This window comes from Pipistrellus hanaki, assembly GCF_964339955.1.
Source record: "Pipistrellus hanaki genome assembly, chromosome: 15".
NCBI classification, from domain to species: domain Eukaryota; kingdom Metazoa; phylum Chordata; class Mammalia; order Chiroptera; family Vespertilionidae; genus Pipistrellus; species Pipistrellus hanaki.
This window is the reverse complement of record NC_140517.1, coordinates 51,529,683-51,537,682: the sequence shown is the minus strand read 5'-3', so window position 1 is coordinate 51,537,682 and position 8,000 is coordinate 51,529,683. Positions and strand designations below refer to the sequence as shown.

Sequence of the window (8,000 nt, the reverse complement as noted above, 5' to 3'; positions counted from 1 at the left end):
GCATACCCATGATTTACTGCTAATTGTAATACATATGTGTTGTAAAAGAATTCTCATGTCATTCCCGGTCAGGGCACATGCCCAGGTTGCTGGCTCAATCCCCAGTGCGGTGTGTGCAAGAGGCAGCAAATCAGTGATTCTCATCATTGGTGTTTCTATTTCTCCCCTCTCCTTTCCTCTCAGAAATCAATCAAAAAATATATATTTTTTTAAAGTGTGGCCCTAGTTGGTTTGGCTCAGTGTATAGAGCGTCAAGGGCACATGCCAGGATTGTAGGCTCATTACCCAATGTGAGGTGTGCAGGAGGCAGCTGATCAATGGTTTTCTCTCATTATTGATGTTTCTTTCTCCCTCTCCCTCTCTGAAATCAATAAAAACAATTTTTTAAATATTGGAAAAAAAAAAAACCTGAAAATTGGGCAGGTGAACCTGAGGGAAAAGTTTGGTTAGAATTGAATCCTCCCACCTATTCAAATATCTATTTTTTAAATTGACATGTACAACTAATTAGTCAACCTCCAATATGTATATTATGCATCTTAGTATTTTTTTATTTCAGACGTGTGTCCAATCCCTAACTGGTTTGTTCCAATGGATAGAGCATTGTCCTGTGGACTGAAGGGTCCCAGGTTCAATTCCGGTCAAGGGCATGTACCTTGGTTGCGGTAGGTGGTGTGCAGGAAGCAGCTGGTCGATTTTTCTCTCTCATCAATGTTTCTAACTATCTCTCCTCTTCCTCTCTGTAAAAAAAAAAAATAAATATATATATCAATAAAATATATTTTAAAAAAAGAAGTGTGTCCAACATTCTTGTGTTATGTTTGTCATATATGTGATGCAGTAAGTACGTCATTTGACCAGTAAAATTTTTGCACACCCTGGAATGTAGGCATACCTACTTCCCTTTACTAATACTCACTGTGTGTATCCTGACGTAATTTTTTGTTGTTGTTGTTAATCCTCACTTCGGGCTATTTTCCCGTTGATTTTTACAGGGAGAGACAGAAACATCTGAGATGTTTGGCTCTACCCCCTGAGCAAACTGGCTGGGGGAGATAATGCATTTTTATCAGCATGCACATGACCCATCACCAGAGAAAAGATGACAACTGTAGCCATTTTCAAGATTTTTTTTTTCTCATCCAAGGATATTTTTTCCTGTTGATTTCTAGAGAGATTGGAAGGGGCGGGGGCCGGGGGTGGGGTGGGGTAGTGAGGGAGAAAGAAAAACATCCATTGGTTGTCTGCAGCAGAGGACCGACCTGAAGGGCTGAGGAACCTACAATCCAGGTAGGTGCCCTTGACTGGGGATCCACCCTAGGACCCTGGGGTTGAGGTGTAGATGCTTTTTAAAATTATAATTTCAGAGAGGAAGAGTGAGGAAGAGAGTGTAACATCAATTGTGAGAGATTGAGAGAGAATCATTGCTTGGCTGCCTCCTGCATGCCCCCTACCGGGAATCCAGCATGCAACCCAGACATAGGCCCTTGTTTCTATATCTCTCTCCCTCACCCTTCCTCTCTGACAGGAATCGAACTTGGGACCTTCAGTACGCGGGCCTAAGGTCTATCCGACTGAGCCAAACCAGTCAGGGCTCAGTGGAGTAAATTTGAAGATCTGATTGGCTTTAAGTGATTGATAAATGGGCAGCACCCCAGTAGCAAATTGAAGGGTATATTCAGAGTTGTAAAAAAAAAAATGGAACATTTTTGTTGGTAGAAACAAGAAAGGTGGGGACTAAGAAGCTACAACAATGCCTGGTATCAGGCCATCACCTTCACTTAGGGCCGTGGTCAGCAAACTGCAGCTCCAGCCTCATGCGGGGGGCTTTGGCCCCTTGAGTTTTTAGCAAAGGCCAGCTTAGGAGTACCCTAATTAAGTTAATAACAATATACCTACCTATATAAGTTTAAAAAAGGTGGCTCTCAAAAGAAATTTCAATCGTCGTACTGTTGATATTTGGCTCTGTTGACTAATGAGTTTGCCGACCACTGATTTAGGGCAAGACAGGGGTCTTATGTAAAACGTTTCACGCGAGCAAAGCAATTAGCTAAACTAAAAATCAGAGCATGTTGCCCTACCTGGTTTGGCAAAGTGGCTAGAGCGTCGGCCTGGGGTCTGGGGGGTTGGAGAGGGGTGGTCCCAGTTTTGATTCCAGTCAAGGACACATGCCTGGGTTGTGGGCTGGAGCCCCATCGGGGCACTGTCAGGAGTTGGCTGATCGATGATTCTCTTTCATCATTTATGTTTCTAATGTTTCTGTCTGTCTGTTCCTCTCCCTCCCTGAAATCAATAAAAATATATTTACAAAATTAAGAGAAAAAATCAGAGTATTTTTGAAAAAAGGACACCTTTTCTATAGGGAACCAGACCTGGGAAAATTGCTATCATAAGGCTGCCTCTTTTTCTATGGGGACGGACAGAGTTTGTGAGATGCATGTCCTTCCTGCTGCTGTAGCAGAACATTTTACTCAGGAAGATTAAGACTTTCTGGGAGAGGGGCAACTGCACTCCATCAGGCACTAAACTGGGTGAGATCCTGGGTTTCAGCATAAGTGATGCCACGTGGACCCCCGGATTCCTGCTGAAAAGCAGCCTGCTGTGCCCAGCTGGTGTGGCTCAGGGTCTGAGCGATCCCCCTTCACCTCACTGTAAGACTTCCCCAGTTCCATTCTGCTGCTGGCACATGCCCAGCAGGTTCCCCAGGGGAGGCGTGCAGAGTGTTTCTCTCATGTTTCTTCCCACACCTCTCTCTAAAAGCAATTTTAAAAACATTTAAAATAAATAAAAACTTATTAAATATATAGTCTGTTGGCTCAATGGATAGAGCATCAACCCGCAGACTGAAGGGTCCATGGTTCGATTCTGCTTAAGGGCACATGCCCAGCTTGCAGGCTCTATTTGCAGTCTGGGGGCATGCGGGAGGCAGCAGATCCATGATTCTCATCATGGATGCTTCTCTCCCTCCCTCTCTTCCTCTCTCTGAAATCAATAAAAAATATGTTGAAAGAGGAAATACAATATATATATATATATATATATATATATATATATATATAGCCTGTTGTACTGAAGCGCAAATACCATGTGGACTTGCAATTGACATCAGACTGTGGTGCTGAGCTCGGAAGCAATCTGCAGGTCCTTGGGGTCAGAATGGAGAGTTTGCTGCAGTTCACCAGGAGCCAGCCCTGCCCTCTCAGTAGCCTCAAGACTGTACAGGGTGCCCTGACCGGTTTGGCTCAGTGGATAGAGTGTCGGCCTGTGGACAGAAGGGTCCCAGGTTGGATTCCAGCCAAGGGCATGTACCTTGGTTGTGGACACATCCTCAGTGGGGCCTGTGCAGGAGGCAGCTGATGGATTATTTCTCTCTCATCAACATTTCTAGCTCTTTCTCCCTCTCCCTTCCTCTCTAGAAAAAATTAATAAAATGTATTTTTTAAAATATATTAAAAAACAAAACAAAAACAAACAAGACTTTACAAGGTGCCTCCAGGGGCAAAAGTCCTTAGCTGCTCCCAAGAGAGCACTCTGCGGCCTTTGGAGCGCTAGGAACTACATTCCCCAGAAGACCGTGCGCTGAGTTGAGAAAGTAGCGGATCAGGGCAAAAGCATTTCCGCCAAAGGGGACGCGACTTCCGGCATCGTCCTGCTCGGGGCCGCATTCGCTGCTCATCCGAGTCTTTGCCGCCTTGGAGTCGCCGTGTGTGGGTTTTCCGGCCGCGGGAGGCAGGAGGCAGGAGGCGACACGGAGTCCCGATCCCCGCCGCCGCCACACGCGAGGGCGAGGCTCGGGGACCCCGCGAGGGACCCTCCTCAGGGCGGGACCGGGTCCCTCCTCGCCCGCCGCCCCGCCCGCAGGTCCGATGGCGGCGGCCGCGCCGAGGCGCCCGGCTGAGGTGAGCGCGTCCCCGCCTCCCCGCCCCGCCCCGCAGCCCGGGGTGCGGGCCCCCGTCCCCTCCTGCAGCCCGGCCCCGTGGCCCCCCTCAGGCGGGAAGCCGGTCATGGCGGCGGCAGCGGACCCCGCGCCCCGAGGAGAAGGGGAGGCGGGCGGTCACGTGACCCCCGGAGGGCGGCCCCTGAGGCCCCGGGAGGAGGAGGACCGGGGCTCCGCGGGCGGAGGAGCCGCGGGAGGAGGTGACAGCGGGCGCGGCTCCCCCTCCCCTCCCGCTCGGGGTCCCCGGAATGTGGGGGCGCTGGGAGGGCGGGGCGTTTCCGGGTCCCTGTGCCCGGCGGGAGCCCCTCAGGCCCGGGGCGCGGGGAGGGGGCGCGGGCCTCTGAGCTGCGGGAGCTCCCGGGGCGGATGGGGACGCGGGGCCAGCGGTGCGGAGAGGCCTGTCCAGCGGCGGCTCCGTCTCCCCGAGTGCGTGGCTGCGGGTTCTCGGGCACAGATGGTCACGGGGTCCTCTGTCCCCGTTCACAGGCCGCGGTGACCTTGGAGGACGTGGCCGTGCGCTTCTCGCGGGAAGAATGGAGGCTGATGGACGAGGCTCAGAGACGCCTGTACCTGCGTGTGATGCTGGAGAACTTTGCCCTCGTGTCCTCTCTGGGTAAGACTCACAGCCTCACCTGGGACTCGGGCTGGACTCTCCTCCCTGCCCTCTCGGCTCTCTCAGTCCGCGGGCCTGGACCTCAGCAGGGCTGCCTCCCCGGTGCGGGGTGGCTGCTGTGCTGCTGGGCCTGTGGGTCTGCACTGCCCTCTTCTCTCCCCTGCGCTCCCAGTGCTGAGCCCTTTGGGAAGGATTCAAGGTCAGTCATTATATCGAGCTTCACGGATTCTCAGTGTCTGGGCTGATGTGTCCGGACCCATCCCCCTCCGTCTCCCTGCGGTGGTCCCTTCCTGCCCCGGTCAGTCCTCCTGCCTGCCTGTGCCGGGACTCGCAGGTGTGGTCTGGGTCGTGCTTATCTGAGAAGCCGGGCTCCTCTTAAAGGCTCTCCTGCGCAGCGTGTCCTGTTTAGATCTGTCTTCCTTTTCTGTTTCCCAGCCTGGTTGCAATACAGACTTGTGCGTATTAAAGTGTACAGTGGGCCGAAACCGGTTTGGCTCAGTGGATAGAGAGCGTCAGCTGTGCACTGAAAGGTCCCAGGTTCGATTCCGGTCAAGGGCACGTACCTTGGTTGCAGGCATATTTCCGGTAGGAGGTGTGCAGGAGGCAGCTGATGGATGTTTCTCTCTCATCGATGTTTCTAACTTTCTATCCCTTTCCCTTCCTCTCTATAAAAAAATCAATAAAATATATTTAAAATATAAATGATGGCTACAGTAATTAAACATGTATCTCCATATGATGTTGCCTGATATTTTTATGCTGTGAATGCTTAAGATCTACTCGCAATACATTTTATTTATATGACACTAGAGGTCGGATGCATGAAATTCTTGCACAGGGAGTGGAAGGGAGATAAGGGGTGTCTCTCAGCCCAGCCAGCACCCTCTCCAATCTGGGACCCCTCAAGGGATATCCAACTGCCTGTTTAGATTCTACTGGGCAGTTGAACATCCCTCTCACAATCCAGGACTGCTGGCTCCCAACTGCTCGCCTACCTGCCATCCTGATCACCCTAACCACTCCCCTGCCAGCCTGATTGATGCATAACTGCTCCCCTGCCATCCTAATTGCCCTCCCCTGCACCTCTGGTCACCCCTAAATTCCCTCCCCTGCAGTCCTGGTTCTCCCAACTGTTCTTCCTTGCAGACCCAGTTGCTCTCAACTTCCTTCTGCTGGCCTGGTTACCCCTAACTGCCTTCCCCTGCAGGCTTGATCAATCCCAACTGCTCTCCCTTGCAGGCCTGGTCCCTCCCAACTTCCCTCCCCTGCTGGCCATCTTGTAGTGGCCATTTTGTGTCCACATGGGGTCAGGATCTTTGACCAGATGAGGGCAGCCACCTTGTGTGTTGGAATGATGATCAATCTGCATATTACTCTTTTATTACATAGGATAGAGGCCTGGAGCATGGGTGAGGACTGGCTGATTTTCCCTGAAGGGTGTCCTGGATCATGGTAGGGATTCCCTTGGGACGTGGGGTGGCCTGGGCGAGGGGCCTGTGATGGTTTGCTGGCCAGCCATGCCCCCCAGCAACCCAAGTGGAAGCCCTGGGACCTGGGATTTATTTACCTTCTATAATTGAAACTTTGTAGCCTTGAGCGGAAGCCAGGGCTGGCAGAAAGCTTGGCTTCCTCTATTGCCAGGGAAACCCTAGCCTGCTTGCTCTGTGTTGGGTTATTTTACATATTCGTTCCTGACTGGCTGGTGGGTGTAGCAGAGTGATGGTTAATTTGCATGTTTCTCTTATTAGTGTAGATTACTAACTAGTCACCATGCTCTTAAGTACATCCTTAGAACTCTCTCATCTTGTAAAGGAACTCAGTACCCATTTTTTGTCTTGTTAATCCTCACCTGAGGATATTTTCCCATTGTTTTTCATACGGAGTAGAAGGGTGGGAGGAGAGAAAACATTGGGGGAGAGAGAAACATTGATGTGACGTCTCACCTAGCCTGGTTTCCCTAATATCCTTCTCAGGACCCCTCTGCTAGGGCCGGCACTCTAACCACTGAGCCATACCACCCAGGGCTGCCCATTTCTTCATTGGATTGTTTGTTGCTGTTCAGTTTATGACACCTTGTATATTTTAGCTCTCCCTTAGGAGACAGCCTTTACACATTCTTTTCACACACTCCAAGCCGCCAGCTCTCCCGCTCTGCTCTCCACCTGGCCCCTGTGTATGCAAATTAACCCTCCGTCTTCCTTGGGTTAATTTGCATACTACTGCAGAAAGCATCGGCCTGCGGACTGACAGGTCCCGGGTTCGATTCGGTCGGGGGCATGTACCTGGGTTGCGGGCACATCCCCGGTGGGGAGTGTGCAGGAGGCAGCTGATCCATGTTTCTAACTCTCTATCCCTTTCCTTTCTCTCTGTAAAATATCAATAAAATATAAAAAAATAAAATGTTTAAAAATTCTTTTGCATATTCCTGATTGGTGGGCATTGTGGAAGTATGGCCAATTTACATGTTTTTCTTTTATTATATAGGATGGATGGATGCATGGATGGATGGATGGATAGATGTAGATAGATACAATAGATAGAATCTATATATAAAACACTAATATACAAAGATCGAACAGGGGAACAAAGGAACAACCAAACAACCAGTCACTATGACATGCGCTGACCACCAGGGGGTGCGCGTCGAACATAGCAGGTGTTGGGGGCAGGTGGCAGAGCATGGAACATGGCAGGCATCGCCGAGGCAGGATGGTGGAGCGGGTGACGGGGCGCCAGACCAAGGCAGGGCACTGGTTGCTGTCATCGGGGTGAGCCTCTGGTGGTGACTAAAAATGCTTTTTTCCCTCAAATTCCGTGGTCCTATGGGGCACGCCCACCTACTGCTGGCGCCCACTGCCAGCCTGGATCGCTCAGCGCCATGAGCAGGTGGGAGTGGGGCCTGTGCCAGCAGTTCGTGGGGGCGGTGGTGGTTGGAGCGGGGTTGCTGGCAGTGGGAGGGGCCAGGCAGGGGCCTGGAGGATGGCCCAAGGCCCAGCCCTGGGCCCACTGCATCCTCACGGCCCACAGTTCTTTCAGCATGCACAGATCTGTGCACTGGGCCCCTAGTGTTTTTTAAGTACATTTTTATTCACTTCTGAGAGACAAAGGGAGAGGGAAAGAGGAATTGAAACATGAATCGACTGCCTCCTACATGCCTTACTGTGGATCAAGCCCGCAGACCAGGCATGTGCCCTTGACCTGAATCAAACCTGGGACCCTTTGGTCCACAGGCCAATGCTCTTATCTACAGACCCAACCAGCTAGGGCAGTGGTTTTTTTAATTTTATTTCCCTTTTGTGTATCTACTGTTGCATTTTGCTTTGTGATTGCTAGAGGTTTATATAAAATCTTAACCATTAAAACATTCTATCCTAAGCTACCAACTTCAGTTGCAAAGCAAAACTCTTACCTTTTGTTGTTGTCCATCTTCACCTGGGGATATTGTTTTCC

General features: G+C 50.8%; 1 protein-coding gene across 3 annotated transcripts in view; it reads left to right on the top strand.

Annotated features, from left to right (window-relative positions):
- Positions 1-3,505: 3,505 nt before the first annotated feature.
- Positions 3,506-8,000, top strand: part of LOC311633543 (uncharacterized protein) — a 90,844-nt gene continuing 86,349 nt past the window's right edge. The window contains exons 1-2 of one of the 3 annotated variants that reach the window (XM_084906298.1): positions 3,506-3,899; positions 4,424-4,550. In XM_084906298.1, the coding sequence (XP_084762424.1) occupies positions 3,867-3,899; positions 4,424-4,550 (160 nt within the window). In that variant the 5' untranslated portion in view covers positions 3,506-3,866. The remainder of the gene's footprint in view (positions 3,900-4,423; positions 4,551-8,000) is intronic. The other 2 variants (XM_084906299.1, XM_084906300.1) reach the window with 2 other exon arrangements.